General features: G+C 29.2%; 2 protein-coding genes across 3 annotated transcripts; both read right to left on the bottom strand.

Moving 5' to 3' along the window:
* Nucleotides 1–4,110: 4,110 nt before the first annotated feature.
* Nucleotides 4,111–14,097, bottom strand: LOC107626187 (pectinesterase-like). Of its 2 annotated transcripts, XM_088504140.1 has the most exons (5): nt 13,939–14,097; nt 11,546–12,394; nt 10,790–10,950; nt 4,850–5,291; nt 4,111–4,453 (listed from the first exon to the last, which is right to left on the bottom strand). In XM_088504140.1, exons 1-5 carry the CDS (start codon nt 13,941–13,943, stop codon nt 4,201–4,203), a joined length of 1,710 nt encoding a protein of 569 aa, XP_088360266.1. In that variant the 5' UTR covers nt 13,944–14,097; the 3' UTR covers nt 4,111–4,200. The 2 variants fall into 2 exon arrangements, with proteins under 2 accessions (XP_088360266.1, XP_016184492.2); XM_016329006.3 differs by lacking the exon at nt 13,939–14,097 and having other exon boundaries at nt 11,546–12,633.
* Nucleotides 14,098–14,594: 497 nt separating this feature from the next.
* LOC107626186 (putative disease resistance RPP13-like protein 1) lies at nt 14,595–18,110 on the bottom strand. The gene is given in 2 exon segments (XM_016329003.3): nt 14,595–14,618; nt 14,620–18,110. Coding segments are annotated over 2 exon segments (3,336 nt in total). The 5' UTR covers nt 17,932–18,110.
* Nucleotides 18,111–18,946: the final 836 nt, after the last annotated feature.

Raw genomic sequence — 18,946 nt, 5'->3', positions numbered from 1 at the left:
TCCTCTTTTCCACATTCTTTGTGTCTGTTTGTCGCACACTTCAACAACGTAACGAATCGAATAGATTTTTTTCCTCCCCTCCATAAACATAACCTTAACTAGGGATGTTTAAATTCAAACCAATCCAAATTAAACCGCTCATTAAATTCGATCCAAATCGAAAACCGATTAAAACCGTACTAATTCGGATTTGATTGGATTTTATTTTTTGTAAATCGCTGGATTGGATCGAATTTCGGATCTACTTTTCATAACCGATCCAATCTAATTCAAACCGCACAATGTTCTATAATATTATTATTTTATTATTATATTTATAATTATACTTATAACATGTTTAATTTGTTATACATTTTTCTATTATTCATGTATTATTATTATTATTTAATAAATATTTTATGTTCAAAATGTTATTTATTTATTTATTTTAACTAATTTATAATTTTATTTCTATTGTTATGTTATCGTTGGCTTTTTAAAATATTGTTAAGACTTGTTATGTCATTGTTGATTATTTAAAATTTGATGTTGAGACTTGTTATATGTATTTAATTTTTTTATTTAAAAAACCGCAAATCCAAACCGATCCAAACCGCTTGTAATCGGATCGGATCGGATTTCAAAAAATATTTCATCCAATTCAAACCGCACCGCACATAAATTAAACATTCGGATCGGATGACCTTTTTTCCTTAAAACCGAACCAAACCGCACCGCAAACACCCCTAACCTTAACAACACATTTAGAGTAAACCTTCTAATCTAATTAATGATTTTGACCTATAAAAAAATGAAAGATAAAATTGTATTGTTACTTAATTATTTTAAAAACTAAATCTTTCGTTTAAGTGACAAGTCAATTAATCATTTTGTGTAAAATTAATTATACGTTAGAAAAAGATTAATATATCTCTGATTTTTAAATAATTAATAAAAATTATATTGTTCTTCATATTTATTTTTTACTCAAAAATAATATCTATTATTTATGTAAATATTAAATTACTAAGACTCATTTTATTTTGTTGTGAATCAATTTAAATTTAGGGTATTAAAATATGTTTACACATACAAAATTAAATTAAAGTTTCTCAAAAAAAATATAAAAATAATGAAGTATACAAATAAAAGTGAAAGGATTTATAAGTGAGAAAGAGATTGCAAGGAATTTGACAAAGTGGCAGAAATACAAGAGCATGTGCATTCTGCTATGCTCACATGCAAGAGTGTTATGCATTTTCTTCGAATTGTCTCTGCACAAAGAAAGAAAGATTATCATAATAGACACACACACATCATACATTTTATGTTAAGTCCTTATTTTCATTATCAGATTCTGGCATTGCCATCTACCTCTCAATGAAAAAGCCTGACATGAAATTCTCTCATTATTGCCTTAATTGGAACTTCGAAAAATACTATTTACAACCTCCAAATCTCTCCAATAGTCTTTTCACTATTCAGACTCTAGTCAATTTATCCTATATATATATATATATATATATATATATATATATATATATATATATATATATATATATATATATATAATTAGCATATTCACATACATTACTGTACTTATCAAGTTTCATTTCTATTTTTTTAGATATTGTTTATATTTAACTTAATTTTAAGAATAAGAATTAATTTTTGATGTACACAATTATTTAATTAGATTTATATATTTATATGATTTTTTAAGTGGTAAACTTTAAAAATTAATTATTTTATTAATGTAACGCGATTGATTGTTTGTGTAAAATTTTTTTATATTGACAGTATTTGAAAATTAAATTTTTACTTTGATACTTAATTTTTTTTATTTATTAAAATAATAAATTAGATGTCTATAAACATCTCTCTCATATTTTAGTGTCCAGAAATTATCTCTTACAAGAATTAATGTTTTTTTTTCTCTTTCTTATGTTTTATTTATTTAAATAAATTGGATGTCTATAAACATCTCACATTGTAGTGTCCGAAAATGATCTAGGATTTAATAATTTTTTTTTCTCTTTCTTATCACTTTAGTCCCTTCTCCCTTTGTATCTCAAGACTCGAGTATTTCCATTTGATGTGGTGATGACGTGATGTGATGTTCAAATAATTGAACCCTTTATAGCTTAAGTTGGTTGGCTTCATAACTTGCTTTAGGAATAGACCCAATATTTTTCATCACCATGCAACGCATGATTATTTGCATGTGCACGTTGTATAAATATAACAATGGAAAAGCTAGCATTTGTGGATCATACACATGGATAAACCTTTAATAATATACTATGGGCGATGTTAATTAACACTAGGGTAAAATATATTTTTTTTTTTAAATTTGATAAAAATTTTAAAAATATTTTTAAATATTATTTGTTTCAATTTTGTTTCATAAATTTTCGATTTGCATTAAATATCTTTCTGACGGTTAATTTTTCAAAAAATTTAGGACTAATTCAATAACAATTTTATAAGAACAACATTTAACACAAGCAAATCAAACATAATTTTTATTGGATTATTCTTAAATTTTTTAACAATTAGCTATCAGTCATATATTTGATGCAAATCAAAAATTTTTAGAATAAAATTAAAATAAAATAAAATTAAAGAATATTTTTAAAATTTTTACTAAATTTCAAGAACAAAAAATATACTTGATCCTTAAAACTACTAACTAATCTTTTCTTTCTTCTAAATTAAATGATGTCGTCTTATAGTTTTATATATACCAATTTTTCTAGGGATTCTTTTTTAAGAAAAAGATAATTAGTTCCATCAATGCAATAATATAATTTTTGTATATTATCTTTAATTTGGACACCGTGTAAATACTTTAATTTACGTGAGTCTTTTTAAATAAAAGTTAATTTGAAGTTCTAAGCCGTTTAATTCAATCTAGTAGTGACTAAAAATGTATTCTCACATGATGATGTAGATGTATATAATTCATGTGAAATAATGTTGGAATAATGATGTACCTATATATTGTAGGACATCAAGCAACTGAAGCAAGAGTTGGGTTGCACAAATTGATGATCTCTTAGAATATGGTTTGGCCATTGTGAAGTCCCCTCAAACTGTCAATCTTAATTAGATGAGAAATGCTATATAAACATGGTTTTGAGTTTTGACAATCAAATAATTCTAAATATGGTTGTTATTAAATAATTATATATTGAATTTTTTAAATTAATAAAATAAAGAAAATACATGTTAGTCGTTAAAAGAATATTAATATTAAAATAATATTTTTTATGAAAAGTATAGAGCAATGAGATTTTTTGAGTTTATGTAGGATCCATAATATACATATTTCCTGTTTTAGTATAATTTATCTGCGAAAATTGCTGTTTTATTAGTTTTTTTTTTTATTTGCCTTGTCAAAAATATCTTTAAAACAGAACTTTATTGGGCTCCTGTGTATATGTAAGAATAAACTTCTAAGCCCAATATATAAATAAAAAACTTGAAAGGTGGAGCTGGCCTGTGAAATTTAAAAATTCCAGACCAAAACAAAAAATGGTTTAATATTTATTTAGAGAACAAAAGATAAATGGCTGAATAATCTTTACTTAGTCTATTTTAATCTTACTAATTACTATAAATTTTTTTTGGGTGAGATACTATAATTTATTTACGTAATTTTCTGCTGATAAAAGCTCACCACTCAACATGGTAAGAAGCTGAGAGTGTAATCAATTGTGCTATGAAATTCCTTTACTAAGTTCTGATGAATGACAAAATTTACATTGTAATATTTAAACATAATAATAAAACAAATTAAAATGAAGACCGGTAAATAATCCTAGAGCACAACACTTGAATTGAACTTTGACATTATTTTAGATAAAATTTAATTTTAATACACTATCAATGTAAAATAATTTTATATGTATATTCAATTACATAACATAATAAAAATAATTACTTTTTATATTAACAGTATGAATAGTTATTAAAAAAAATGGATGTGATTCTACAATTGTGTAAAACGTTTTAAACTATAAGTGTATCAAAATTTAACTCTTTTTGAGTTTTTGATAATGCACATTATTTGTGAAATTTTAGTGCATATATTGAGGATACTACTATTAGAAAGGTGGGGATGGTTAATGAGACTAGCAACATAAACCCTAATTAATTACCACAATATCTCAACACATGAGAGTTATACATATAATAATCTACCATATACTATATGATTCAACTCAAATTATAGAAGAATGGAATGCCAGTGTTGTTCAACCACTCACTACCCTGTATGAACTCACCAACACTGAATTGGCTTGCTTCATTGGAACTATTAATAACTCTAAAACCTGGCCAATTAACTCTACCACTTGTGTTTGAACCTGGCCCCTTATTCATATACTCACCATAATAAAGCGTGTCCAATGCAAATGTCTGATTCCATTCAAGCCACCCTTTCGGATCAATCAGATCCTCCATGTAAGATCTAAGGTAGCGTTTGGTGGAGAGACAGAGACGGAAAGACTGAGACTGAGAGACAGAGACTAAGAGACAGGGATTGAAATAAATTTCAGTATTCTGTTTGGTGCAAAATGGGAGACAGAAATTGAAACATGAATGAAACTCTAATTTAATTTGCACAAAGGGTAAAATTAGAATTAATTAATTGAAATGAAAGTATTTTAGGTATAAAATGTTATTAAAGTTTCAGTCTCTATCTCTAAAAATTTCAGTCCCCTGTGTCCCTACTTTTTGGAGGTACTGAAATACTGAAATTTTAGAGACAGAGACAGAAATTTTAGTACCAGTCTCTGAACTAACAAACATGATACTGAGTCTCAGTCTCTCAATCTCTGTCTCAGTACCTCAAAACAAACGCTACCTAAGGTACACCGTTCTCGAGTATAGTTTCCATGGCCTCCCTAAGTAACTCCTGAACGACGATTTGACCGGAATTAGGTCAGATGCGGCGGCGATCTTGCAATTCAAGATCGAAATTCCGGTGTTCTGGTTCGGATCTTCTCTGCCTTGTGCGGTGAACAGATTCTTCTGATTCTCGTTAGGTTTGCGAGCGTAGAGGTTGCAATTTTGGAAGAGTACGGCGGCGTTACCGAATATGAAGTCAACGGTGCCGTAAATGTCGCAGTCGCGGTAGAATTGGCGCATGGAGTGGACGTAGAGGGTGTCTTGGTAGCCGACGAAGCTGCATTTGTAGAAGGCGGAGAAGTCGGCGCCGCTTCGTAGAGCCACGGCTTGGTGCTTGTCTGGCCCGGCTGAGTTCTCAAAGGTTATGCCCTTAGCTATGAAGCCTTCTCCTACCACAGCTGCATGCATATAATGCAACAAAGATTAAGTTTAGGTAGAAACTCAGCTGCTGAAGTTGATAGCAAAAAATTATTAGATATTAATTTTATATAAAATTGACTAAATATTAATTTTATATAAAATTGAGTGTATTTGAATTTTTACCTTAGGTCTAATTTAGATGGAACAGTGAGATGAACTACAATATTCTAAAAATCGAACCAATTAATCATCGAAGTGGTGAACTAAAAAGTTTGACTAATTTATTAGTTTTTGATAAAGTCTTTTAATTTTTGACCACTTCACTAACAATTGATCTTAACCTGAATAAGATTGATTTGGTGGTCGATCTTCGATTAATCAAATAGAATCAATCGATTCAATCTAGTTTTTAGAATCATGAGATAAAGCATTGAAATTATTTTATAGTAAATAAACATTTCATGAAATTATCTAATCATGCATTATTATATATCAGCAATAAAAATAAATAATTTTTAAATTTATTATTTATAAAGTCATATAAATAAATGTATATAATTAAATGACTATGTTAAATTCTTTTGATTAAATTGATAAACTTGTTAGGATAAGTGACTACCACATAAAAGAGAAAATATTAGTTTAGGTTATCACTTTAATTAAATGAACAATTTTTTTAAGTAATAAATAGGGATTTAGCCAACAATAAATTAACAAACGCTTTTAAATTATATTTTATATTAATTAATTAATTATCAATAATTAGTGATTATTTAAATTTTATTTTTTAAAAAATATAATTTATAATTCTTAATTACAATGGTTTAAAATTGATTGATTAAAAATTATTTATCTATATTTTTCTTTAAACGAAATAGGAAAAAAATTGCTGTCCAATTAATTAGTTTAATTTAGCACTAAGTACCTTATCCCTTAGCATTACTTATTAATTGGTCATAACATGTTACAAGCTATCATTGTGACAAGGCACGCAAGAGTTCTGCAAGGATTCTGAGTTTCTAACATTTAAACTTTATTGTATGTGAAATTGACCTGTCAGATAAATAAAAGTATATATGTTCTTGAGAAAAGTAATTTTGTATGCTGAAAAAGCCGAAAACAAGGCATAAAAAAGGTAAGTAAGAAGCAAGTGGGCCTAAATAATTATTCTGAAATGTAGTTGGGTTAGTGTGATGAGTAATAGATTCAGATCCAGAATATGATTCCCCTTTAGTTGGGGTTTGAACATGTGGACCCTGTTCATTTGACCCAACTCAAAGGTAACTCTTCTTTTCAGGAATAAATGTATATGTACATCTTCAAACATTGACCTATACCAAGAACAAAAAACTAACCAACTAAAAACCATGACATGCCACATTTCTTGTTCAATTTAGTTGCGCAAATATTCATATCAAAATATCTTCGTATAAAGATAATTTAAATATTATATTGAACAATTTAATTAAATTATCTAATAATTTTTAGAGAAAATTACATTTCTTTTCTTTATGAGATGTTAAAATAACACTCATTTCTCCTCTATTTTATAAATGTACATTCTCCTCCCTTCTAACTTTTAAAAAATCTCCTCTTTAATCTATTTTAAACTTTTTGTGTTAACTAATGTTAACTTTATCCATTTTTTAAGAAAAAATTATTTTTTAAAAAAATACTCATTAGTAAAAATTTTATTTTTTATCATTAAATTTTTCTTATCAAAATATCCTTTAATAAATTATTCTTTTATTGATTAAATTGTATTTTTTAAAAAATTTAATAATTATATAATTTTTTTCTAAAATACCCTTCAATAATTTTTTAATTATTAAATTATAATTTTACCAAAATTTTCGTTAACAATTTTTTTATATTTTACTATTAATTTTTTGATATCTATATATATTATTTTCAATATCAATATATATTAATTGTTATATATATTAACAGTGGTAAGATTTTTTTATTTAATGTTAAAATAATATATATTAATATAAAAAAATTAATAATAAAATATAAAAATAATTGTTAACAAAAATTTTGGTAAAATCACAATTTAATAATTAAAAAATTATTAAAGGGTAGGTATCTTAGAAAAAAATAATTTAATTATTAATTTTTTAAAAAATATTTTAATAAAAATATAATTTAATCAATAAAAAAATAATTTATTAAAAAGATATTTTGGTAAGTAAAATTTAATGATAAAAAATAAAATTTTTGTTAATGGGTATTTTTTTAAAAAATAATTAATTTTTTTTAAAATGAATAAAATTAATATTAGTTAATACAAAAAATTTAAAATAGATCAAAAAAAGATTTTTTAAAAATTAAAAAAAAATATATATTTATAAAATAAAAAAAAAAATATATCATTTTAGTATCTCATAGGAGAAAGGAGAGAGAAATGAAATTTTCTCTAATTTTTAAGACTTGGTGAGTATTAAACACACATACACAGTCTTGAGTATTCTCTTATTTTTGTCTTTATATTGCTTCAGAGTTCAATTGTGTCGGTACTGGGGAGCTACGAAAATTTCAGTTAAAACAAAGAAATTAAAAGTTGTCGGCAAGTGATGATCCAAATCTATGTTATTTGAAAAAAAACTAGAAAGGACATTGTAGAAATGCATTACTTGCTAAGACTGCCATGATTCATAAAACCAAAGCAACTGACACAATAAAAGATCAAATTTTAAATTTTCTAATAAAGCTTAAATTATTAACAAAAACAGATAAATAATCATAGCATATAAAAAAAATGATTTTGAGACGTAAAAAAAAATTTAAATATTTTAAAAATATCGATATTCTAATAATTTTAACTGTTAATTTTAATTAATATATTATATATATTTTATAATTAAAATCAATAGACTAAACTATTAGAAAACTAATATTTTAGAAATATTTCAAATTCTTCCAAAAGTTAATAGCTAATGAGAACATATCCTTCAATATCCAAAGGTTAACACATTGTATATATGGGACATAGAAGTAGACACATAATACCACCAGAATATATGAATCATTTAACAAGTAACAGTATTAGTATTAAGTACTAAAGGGTAATTATTTTTCTTTTAACTTATTTTTTATTTTATTTTTATCTTTTGTCAGCTAAAGATAATATATAACGTGTGACCTAAGGCACATAACACAGCTAGGTAGAACGTGTGTGGGTCAATATATATGTCATAATCTGGTACAAATTAAAAATCTCACTGTACTATTAAAGCAAAATTTGTTAACATTTTACTCATTATTGATGAAGTAGATTAAATGATCATGGACAAGAAATGTCTCACCCTCATAAAAGTTTGCCTTTCATAATTTAATTATCCTACGCAATATATTTCTATATATAATCTAATCTAATGGTGTTTTATTATGTAATGATTGAAAAGGAAATTAAAGTTGTACATATATATGTACTATACTATGCATGGAATCATATGGACCATAGCCTATAATTTTTTCAGCATTGTATTCAATCACGAAATATCATCGAATGAATCCTCTAAGATTTTAAAAGGGCATAGCCTTTTTTCCTTTAGACTATTCGTGGTTATATTATTTCTCTAAATTTTAAGCAAGTGATGAAGTGTCCCACAATAAAAGATATGTAGCATTTTACTTTCTAGGCTCTAACTATAATAAGCTGGGTTGAAAGCAGTGCCGGAGCTTCAAACAAAATTTTAGAGGGATAAAAAATTTAACATAAAAATTTAATAATAATATTTATATTAAAATAAAATTTATAAATATAATTATTTTTTAAATTTATTACTAATAAGATAATAAATAAATAATTTTACAGATAAAAAATATAAAATAGTTTATAATGGTACTTTTTGAGTCTTTAGTGATTTAAAATTTTCAATAATTAAATCAGAATTATTTTTCAGTAATTTATAATATTTATTGAATTTTTTTATCAATTTATACAAATACAATAATATCAATACTTATTAAATATTATAATATTTTTTATCATATAAAAAATTAAATTAAATAAACAGTAAAATATAAAATAATATTAAATTAAATAAATAAAAATCACCTAATTTTTTATATTTGAACTCAAAGGTAGAGTGTTACTTGTTGAATAGAGAGTTGCGAAATGCGAATATCTCTTTTTATGCTTATCTTTTTTAAGTCATAATAAAGTATTTGAGCCAATTAAACTATTTTTTATTTTTTAAAAAAATATTACTAATTTTTTTATAAAAAATTTGGAAATATAACCCTATTGTCTTAACTAAGCTCCACCTCTAGTTGAAACTATAAAACCCTCTATTATTATTTATCATGTGTTGTTTCTAGAATCAAAAGATAGGGTTTAATTGTTGTAAATAAATTATACAACAGGAAATTTCTTGACATACAAAATTTAATTAATTTCTTAAATTTTGATATATAATGTTCATAAGATTTTCAAATCAATTATATCTTATTATAATTTTGCAAGATGCCTTTGACAAACCCAATGGTGGCCGTGTATATATGTTCAGAGTTCGAACCATTATTTAAAATAATTTCCCAACAAATTGTTTTACTATAAAAGTTCATCAACCAAAATCAAGGATTTTAGTATCATTGTTGAGATAACATGTGAGCTCATTATTATCAAGTTGCCATGCTTTTGTTGTCTCTTCTATATTTTTTTTTTTTAAATTGTTCCCTATTTAATTTGTCTTTAACATAACAGCCACACCTCCTCATAATAATAAATCAATTTTCAAACTTTACTAAGCCATTTCATGAATCTCACTTGTGATTTATGACAAGGGCCTGCACCAGTTTTTGTTTTCTTCCCTTTATTTTTTTAATTATTGTGTAAAATATATATGAAATAATTCGCACCAATATGTATGTCTCATATTCAATAATGAACTAAATACAGATTTATGAAAATGAATAAGGGTGAATTATAAAAAAATAAAACTAAACCTACCAAAATATTAATAAATTTTTAACAATATATATGAATTTTTATAAGATTTAATTATTTGGTTGGTCTCTATAATTTCACCAAATTTTTAATTAGATCCTGATATTTTTTTTCAATTAAGTTCTTATATTACTTTTAATTTTGTAATTAAATCATTTTCATGTCAAAAACATTAAAATTAATAGAAGATTTCTCCTAAAATACACGTGATAAAAAAACTAATTAAATTTTTAACTATAAATACCTTCAATTTGTAAAAAAATATTTAATAACTGACTCTAATATTTTTTACACTAAAAATGATCCAATTATAAAATTAAAAATAGTATAGCTTATAAGGACTCAATTTAAAAAGAAAAAAAATATAGAAACCTAATTATAAATTTAGTAAAATTATAGGAAGTATTAGAATAATTAAACTTTTTTGTAATTAACATTTTTTAAAGAAAAACTAGAAATTATTTTACTACCACGCAACTTATTAATCTTTAGTAAATAATTTTAATACTTCACTCTAAAAAAAATTAATAAGAAGCTCAAATAATTAATAAGCAGAAGAAATTAAAGGAGAAAAATGGTTACCAACAGTAGCTGATTGAAAAGTGGTCCAGCCATCGACAACATTCCTACTTGCCTTGACAATGGTCCTTCCGATGCCATCTCCAATAAACACCAAATTAGTCTTCTTTCTAATTACTTCCACATTCTCGAAGTATGCTCCACTTTTTATGTATATCACAAACCTAATATATATAATCACACTTAATAATTAACAAAAAAAAGAAAACTAAATCATAACATGTTAACAAGGCATTATTATTACACTTATTGTATGTATTTTTCTACACCTAAGATTCTTTTTGTACTTTGAGGTAAAATATATTAGGCTAGATTCATCTATTGTTATATACTAAATAAACCTCTTCTGTTATTTGAAATAACAAAAAGGTGGTTAAATTTTTAGAAGACATAATTTGTGTAACAATGAGTCAAAGTTGAACTAAGTAAAGGATAAGAAGTTTGATGACTGCATTTTAATTTCATTCTTCAAAATAAAAATATTAGTAAATTTTACTATAAGAAAAGTAAAATTCTTATATATTTAGAGTCCAATATGCTATTATAAAAAAAGATCAGTTAATTTTTTTAAGTTGTGCTAATTCAATATAGAAAATAAAATAAATACACTTAGCATTTTTCTTAGCTAAAACAGCTTCAAAGCTCTTATAAATGATCATTCATATGAGATTTTGCTGACAATGTAATGCAATGAGTGAAAGGAATGAATGATTTTCTTTAAATATAGTATAAAATAATTTTAATAATATAATTATATACCTGGTTGTGCTGGAATTAGGAGCCATAACTACAGCTTCACCAATAGTAGTAAAATTTCCAGAACCATCTTTAGCCACAACAACATCAATCTTAGTTTCATTCACATTTCCACCTTCTAGAAGCTTCCTATCCTTAGCAGAAACCCATGAAGGGAACCCTTTCTTCATTGTTCCATATTCAGCAAACACCTCTTCTTTCTTCAAACTTGTCTTCACTTTCTTCAACATTGCCAATGAGTTACTAACATGATGTGATATCTCAATCACTTTCTCCTCTATCAACCCTCTCACAGCATTCCCATTATTGCTTTGTGAGAAACCATCAAGACAAGTGTACAAATTTGTCATTGCCCCACTTAGTAGAGTTTGCAAATCTTGGTTGGAAGATGATGATGATGATGATGGATTTTTTGAGAGATCAAGAATGGTGGTGTTGAGTTCTACTATGGTGTCATCAAAGAGTTTGAGACAATCATCTAAGGCTCTTTTCTCAATGGTGTTGAGAGTGTTTTGGAGATTCTTGATTATGGTGGTGCAGTTGTTGGATGAAGATTTGACTTCATGGACTGTGTGGTTGACTACTTTGGAGATTATTTGTGGCATTGTTTTTGTTTCAAGGTTTGGGAATGTGGATAAGGTTGAGACACAGAGATCAGGGTAGAGTGTTCCTTTGCATTTTGAATGTGCTACTAATTGGATATGGTTTTGGAAATGGAGATGTTTTTTCCCTTCTTGTGGTGTTGTTGATTTGAAATTTGGGGCTTCAATGAAATAATTGAGATGTGTTGCTAAAAGGATCAGTGCAAACATTATGGATAGGATTGGTATAAAGGGAAAACATGGTGATTTTCTGAGGTTGTTCATTGTAAAGAGCTAAGAGGAAAAATAAAAAGTGGTGTAGTAGAAGCTTTGGTTAAGGGTGTGAATGTGTGGCTGTGTAGAGTGCTATATATATAAAGAGAAAAGAAAAATAGTATTTGAACTCATTTTATTTATACACACTCAAAATATAAAGAGAAAAGAATATCATGCTTTTGTGTGTAAAGCTGAGCATAGCATTTGATGTTAAAAAAGAAAAAATGGAAATGTGTTGTTTAGTTTGAATTTCTCTGTAGATTATGTCACAGAGATGACATGAAATATGACCCTTTTTTAATTTATATTAGTTTTGTCAAATAGGTTCATAATGTGGTATGGATTTTAAATGCTGTCTAAATTAATGGCTCTTAAAAGGATGGAATGTGTGATTATGTGTGACACCTTTTAATCATTTTGGCTCCTGGTGTTGCAGCTATGCACCTATGGAATGGAATGAAATTTGCACCCAGAGCATATGATTTGATTTTCAACTTTGTTGCTATCTATTGTAAATTTTATTATTTTACCTTTGTAGTGCAACAATCCATTACAACTAAAACTTGTGTCAAAATGAGGTGCGAAAATTATAGTTTAAGAGACTGAAAGTAAGAAAAAAAATCAGAAAATGGAGAAAGAAAGCAGAGTTGAAGGGATTGAAAGTAGAAAATGAGAAAACTAATTTGTATATTTACTAAATGAGAATGAATTACAATTACAATTACAATTCTATGTCAATAAATTAATATACTAATGCTTATATATCAACCTGTAGTACTATGCTGTTACACACAAAGTAGAAGAGGAATGCTATAACAACTAACCTATAATGGTTGTAGCCGAATTACCTAACTCAGTCTACTCCTTGCTTATTGCTAACATATGAAAGTAGCTGCTACCACAATCTTTGCCCTAAGCACTTCATATTTGTAACATAATGACTTTCTGAATGCATCTTCATTTGTTAAGAAAAAAAACTGCTAGTGTTTAGAATTTTACATGATTTGCAGAAAGATATGCAGATGACAATTTTCATGATATTTTGGATGAAAGCTTTAATAGAAAAAATCACGATATATCCTGGTTCAATCCCAAAAGTGAGATCTACATCTAGTCTCCACCACAACAAATGGTAGAATTTTTCATTATAAACGAATACAAGTTACAAATATCAATTCACACACCATTCATAGCTTTTTCTAGATATTCTCACATCCTAGCTCTCTTGCCTTTCTCATGACAGAAATTGATACTCACTTTCTAAGCTCTCTGTTTCTTATAAATAGAATAACTCATATCAGCTATCCTAAAATAGAATGAAATGATGAAGACATGAAAACTCCTAAGAGAAAAAAGAGAATTGCACAATATCAGTCAAAATATATTACTAAGTTTTTCCTTCCTTTTTTCTTTGAACATTGCAAAGTTTGTACACTTTCTGCCTATTTTTGACAGGCTGCTCCAACTGTATCCTTATCATTGAAGGTGCTCTTGTTGCATTTTGATTGATCTATCGCTCTTGGCGAAATTCTGTTCTACATCATCTATTTATTCTTTTGATTTTGTATGAGGATGATGTCTTCCATGAATTCAGCTTTTGTATTGATGCAGAGACCACACCTCATGAAATCATTCTTGACCAGACTCCCTTGCTCTCCAAATTGAGCTTACTCCAACTTCGCTTCAATTTGTTTCTTGCTGCACCGAAAGAAACAAATTATAACAACTCATACAATTTTTGGGTAGTAAAGTTATACCAAATCCAACAAAGGCCACAGGCAAGCAAGCAGGAGCAACACTAAGAAAGGTAATGAAAGGCCTTCCATTTGGGTGTTAGACAAGGCATGGTGCAAAAGTAGCTGATTGAAATAAGGAAAAAAAATAGAAAAAGCATTAATAGAAAAGGTAAAAAATGGAAGGGAAATATTTCATCATTCTCAAGGTATGATCCTTGAATTAACAAAACAAGCTTCTAATAAACATTGCATAAAAAAAAGAAAAGAAAAGCAAAATATAGGAGAAACGTAACATTATTGATAAGTCCCAGAAGAATCATTCAATGTCCCTATACATGAAGAACAAAGAAGAAGAAATTAGGGAAAAAAAGGACCAAAAGTAGGCATTGAGTAGAGTGGTGATTAACAGTGTGAAAAGTGGGTTTGGGATATAGAGAGATAGCAAAAGAGTTACCTGTTTTAAGATGTTGACTCATTGCCGCTGAATCCATTTCCCATCAACATAAATTTGAGGGATGTGGGAAATGGATGGCCAAATGTGGGGGTCCTTCCTCTCTATGCCTTCACCCAACAACCCACATTCTCTGATTTTGAGTTCCCTTAAAGAGGCAGGCAGCCTTATTATGTTCTCCAGCTTAGGGCATTTTTCAATCCATAAGACTTGGAGGGACTGTGACAGTGACAGCTCCAGAGATGTCAAATTTTCACGTCTTGCGATTGTCAGATGCTTGAGATTTGGGAACGGTGGGAATGCGAAGGATGTAAGCGAATCACAGCTGTTGTGTATTTGTAATCTCTGTAGCGAGTGATGTTGTTGGTGTTGCATTGGGAATTCTACATTCTTGCAATTGTAGATGTACAGCTCTTTCAATGAAGGGGGCAAAGAATCCCCTGGAAATGATATGGCTGATGAGCACTCTGAGATCTGTAAATAACTGAGAGAGGTTGGTTGGGTGTGGGTCATGGCCTCTAACACATACTCCACCTGCTGCTCTCCATTAATTACTACTTTCTCCAACATGGAAAGTGGTTGGTCCCGCATTCTTGCTTCCTGTTTGCCATATATTTTTAATTCACGTAGGATGGGAGCTCTTGGCAGATAACAACCAATCTCCTCGCATCCTCTAATGTGGAGTGATTTCAAAGACGGAAGGAAAGTGGGCAAATCTCCTCTTAACTTAGGACAGTTGTGTATCCGAAGTTGTTCAAGTTTCGGAAATGGTGCATGATCATCATCATCACATTCATATGACTCCCATTCCTCCAAGCAAGGCATTGTTTGAATAATGAGAAATTTAAGGGATGGGAAGGGTGTCTGCTGATGCTGATGAGTTCCATCACCCTTATAGAATGACCCACCAATCTTCTTCACCTTGTCGAGCTCGCTAATGATTAGACTCTGCAGAGAGGGTAACTGTCCAAGTGAAGGAATCACCCAACAATTCCTGCATCCACTCAGCTCCAACCAAGTCATGTTGTGGTACCAAGACTGCCCTACCCAATCCGGAAACATCGTACCTCTGTAACAACTGATGGATAGCTTCTTCAAGTCTTTGTGAGGACGTAATTTGTCAAGTACATCTTTTTCACTTTGGGAATCACAAACCTCACTTTCTTCAAATAATGACCAACTCAATTGTAAAGCATTCAGGTGTATTTTTTCATCCATCCTTGCATTCGATGCTTCACCACTATTCTTAACATTCTCTAGTTTCTTAATCCACAATGAGCCATGAAGATGTGTTAGTTCTCCCAGTTCTCCAATCCCATTCTCTTCATGTTTGCCCGCAATATAGTCACTTAAAAATTGCAAATCTTTTAATTTGCTCATCTTTTTTGGCATCTCTTCTAAATCAGTGCCCTCAATATCAAGATGACGCAAATTTACCAGATCTTGCATCTTGGATGGAAGCTTTTTAAGTTTGTTACACTCTGCCAACTTCAATGTTTGTAAATTGTACAAATTATTCAAGGACTTGGGCAATGTCACGACAAGTGTGTTAGAGAGATTCAAATAACGCAAGTGGATCAATTCACCAATTGAATCATGCAATCTATCAATTTTAAATGATGTAAATGACAAAACACGTAAGCGCTTCAACTGTGCCAGTAAGCTACAAGGATTAATTCCCTCTTTGTTTAGACGGTGTATATATTCATTGATTTGAAACAGGGTCCTCACATGACTTAAACTCTTACATGCTTCCAACATCTTCGGGACTGAATTATTGTCGTTGAGATCATATGACAAATGACGAGCTTTAGTATCATGTTGGGCTACATTCTCGTGTTCAGAGATTCTAACAAAGAACTTTTCACCATAAAATGTCGCTAGATCATGCATGAGATCGTGCATCACAAATGAATCTTCATAACCATTCTTTGAAGGTTGAAAGAACGATCGTGCAGCTAAATCATTGAAGTATTTATATCCAACTTCTTCTAAAAAACTTCCACCTTTTGGTTGTTGCAAAAGATCTTCTGCCATCCATAATAGCACTAATTCATCTTTGTTAAATTCGTAGTCCTTTGGATATAAAGAACAATAAACAAAGCAACGTTTTAAATACGAGGGGAGGTAGTGATAGCTGATACTTAATGCAGGAAGAATCCTACACTCTTTTTCAGAAAACTCCCAAATCTCACTCATCAAAACATCTTCCCAATCCCTTATGTTATCCTTGGATCTCAGCAAGCCCCCAAGAGATCGAGCAGCCAAAGGCAGTCCTTTGCACTTCTCAACAATTTTTCTACCAACTTCTTTCAAAGCCGAACGATCTCGGGAATCAGTAGGAAAGAATGCATGATTTTCAAACACCGACCAACATTGTTCATCATCCAACAAACTCAAATTGTGAGCTGGAATAGTTTTCACCATAGAAGCAACAGCATCAATGCGGGTTGTTACAAGAATCTTTCCTCCCTGACTTCCACATTGGAAGGGACTTAGAAAAGTTTTCCAATCATCATAATAATTGGTCCACATGTCATCCAGAACAACCAAAAACCTCTTCCCTGTTACGTCAGTCCTCAAACGTTGTTGAACTGAATCTAAATCATTCATGTTGCAAGAAGCAGAAGTAGCTTTCTCCACTACAGTCTTTGTCACCTTAACAACATCAAATACTTCACCAACACAAACCCATGCTTTAACATTAAACTTTTGCTGCACTTGCTCATCATTGTAAACTAATTGAGCCAAAGTTGTTTTTCCTATCCCACCCATGCCAACGATGGGGATCACGGACACGTCACCATCATTAGCATCATCTAACAACAATTTGACTAAGGCTTTCCTATCTTCATCCCTGCCATATATATCAGACACCTTAACGAGAGACGTGGATGGAGTTCTCCATGACATGTGCTCCATTGGTATCTCTTTCAGGCCAAGAGTATCTTTTTGATTCACTATGGACTCTAGCCTACCAATGACATCTTCCATCCTAGTAACCTTCTTTCTATCTTTCAAATTCAGAAAGCGAGTTAGGCAGTTACCTTGATCCTTCTTAGTTGCAGCTTTGGTGGCGATTTCATCCAGGAAGTCGTCAGCCTCATAGAGAGCGTCTTTGAGATCATCCAGCCAGACCTTCACTGGCCCCTCTCTGATTTGTTTCTGCTCAGCATCATTCAGTAAGGCCTTAGCAGCATTCAGGATTGTCTTGAACCTCTGGATCATCTTCTCGCTAAGCTTCTTCCCTCGGATCAAGTTGATAATCTCAGGATCGGAGAGCCTGTCGAAAAGAACATTGAGAAAAGAAGAGAGGAAAGCTCCTCCAACAAGTGCAGCAGCCATGTTCAGAAGATCAAGAAAGTATGAAAGGTAAGGAAGTGCACTCAAACTGAGATCTCTCACAAACACAAAAGGGTAATGAAGTGGTAGAAGTTAGTGTGGAGATGATATTATGTTTAGCAAAAGTAAGTTGACTTGAAATGCTTATTGGTCTTCCAGACAACTTCACATGATGCTTCTTGCTCTCTTCCTCGAAAGCAGTGATCAAGTGTTTATTATATAAATAAAGCGTACAGAGAGCTCTGTATTTATTATATAAATAAACCATAGAACATAGAAGAATAAGTGTTTAATTTGAGATTAGCAAATTAATTAAAGAATCAGATTTGACAAGCACAAGATGTAAAAAAGAAATTTACTTACATTAAGAACCATACTTCATTGTCTTTAGAATATCATATCAACCATTTAGCCTAGCTTCAGCTTTACTTGCTCCAAAGACCAAAATGGATCTTACATTACCCACATTTTACCATCATTTCCTGGAAAACAATAATTTAAATAAGAATATTGTAGAATGATTTCACTTCTTTTACTTTTTACACATTTTAGTTCTAGTCTTTTTTTTTTTAAATGGTATACATTTTTCATGTGATGCCTTATTAAATCAATTAGAAAATAACAAAACCATGTAATCAGCCTTTATCTACTCTGGCTTCTTTGCTTCACTGAGAGGGAAGTATGATTATAAAAGCTTTTTTTTTTTTAACTTATTTTTAGTTAGTTGATTCTAAAAGCTAAATGCATAAATTGGAAACATGTATCCCAGCAACCTCAACAACATTTTCATGTAGTCTTCAATAATGGTCGCCGGATATGACCACTGTAGGGATATGATTTTTATCTAAGTTATCAATTTCATGTAAAATTGATTGTAAATATGCCAATTAAATTCGATTAACATGGATGGATGGAGTAGTGAAATTTTTATCTAATTTAACTAAATTTTTATCTAAGTTGATAAAGAAATAAAATATGAACAAGAAAATAAAGATTCAAACTGATTAAAAAAAGATAC

Source organism: Arachis ipaensis, chromosome B2, assembly GCF_059453495.1.
Source record: "Arachis ipaensis isolate K30076 ecotype BB chromosome B2, ASM5945349v1, whole genome shotgun sequence".
NCBI lineage: Eukaryota > Viridiplantae > Streptophyta > Magnoliopsida > Fabales > Fabaceae > Arachis > Arachis ipaensis.
Note: the sequence above shows the minus strand (reverse complement) of the source record. Positions and strands in the feature narration are given on the sequence as shown.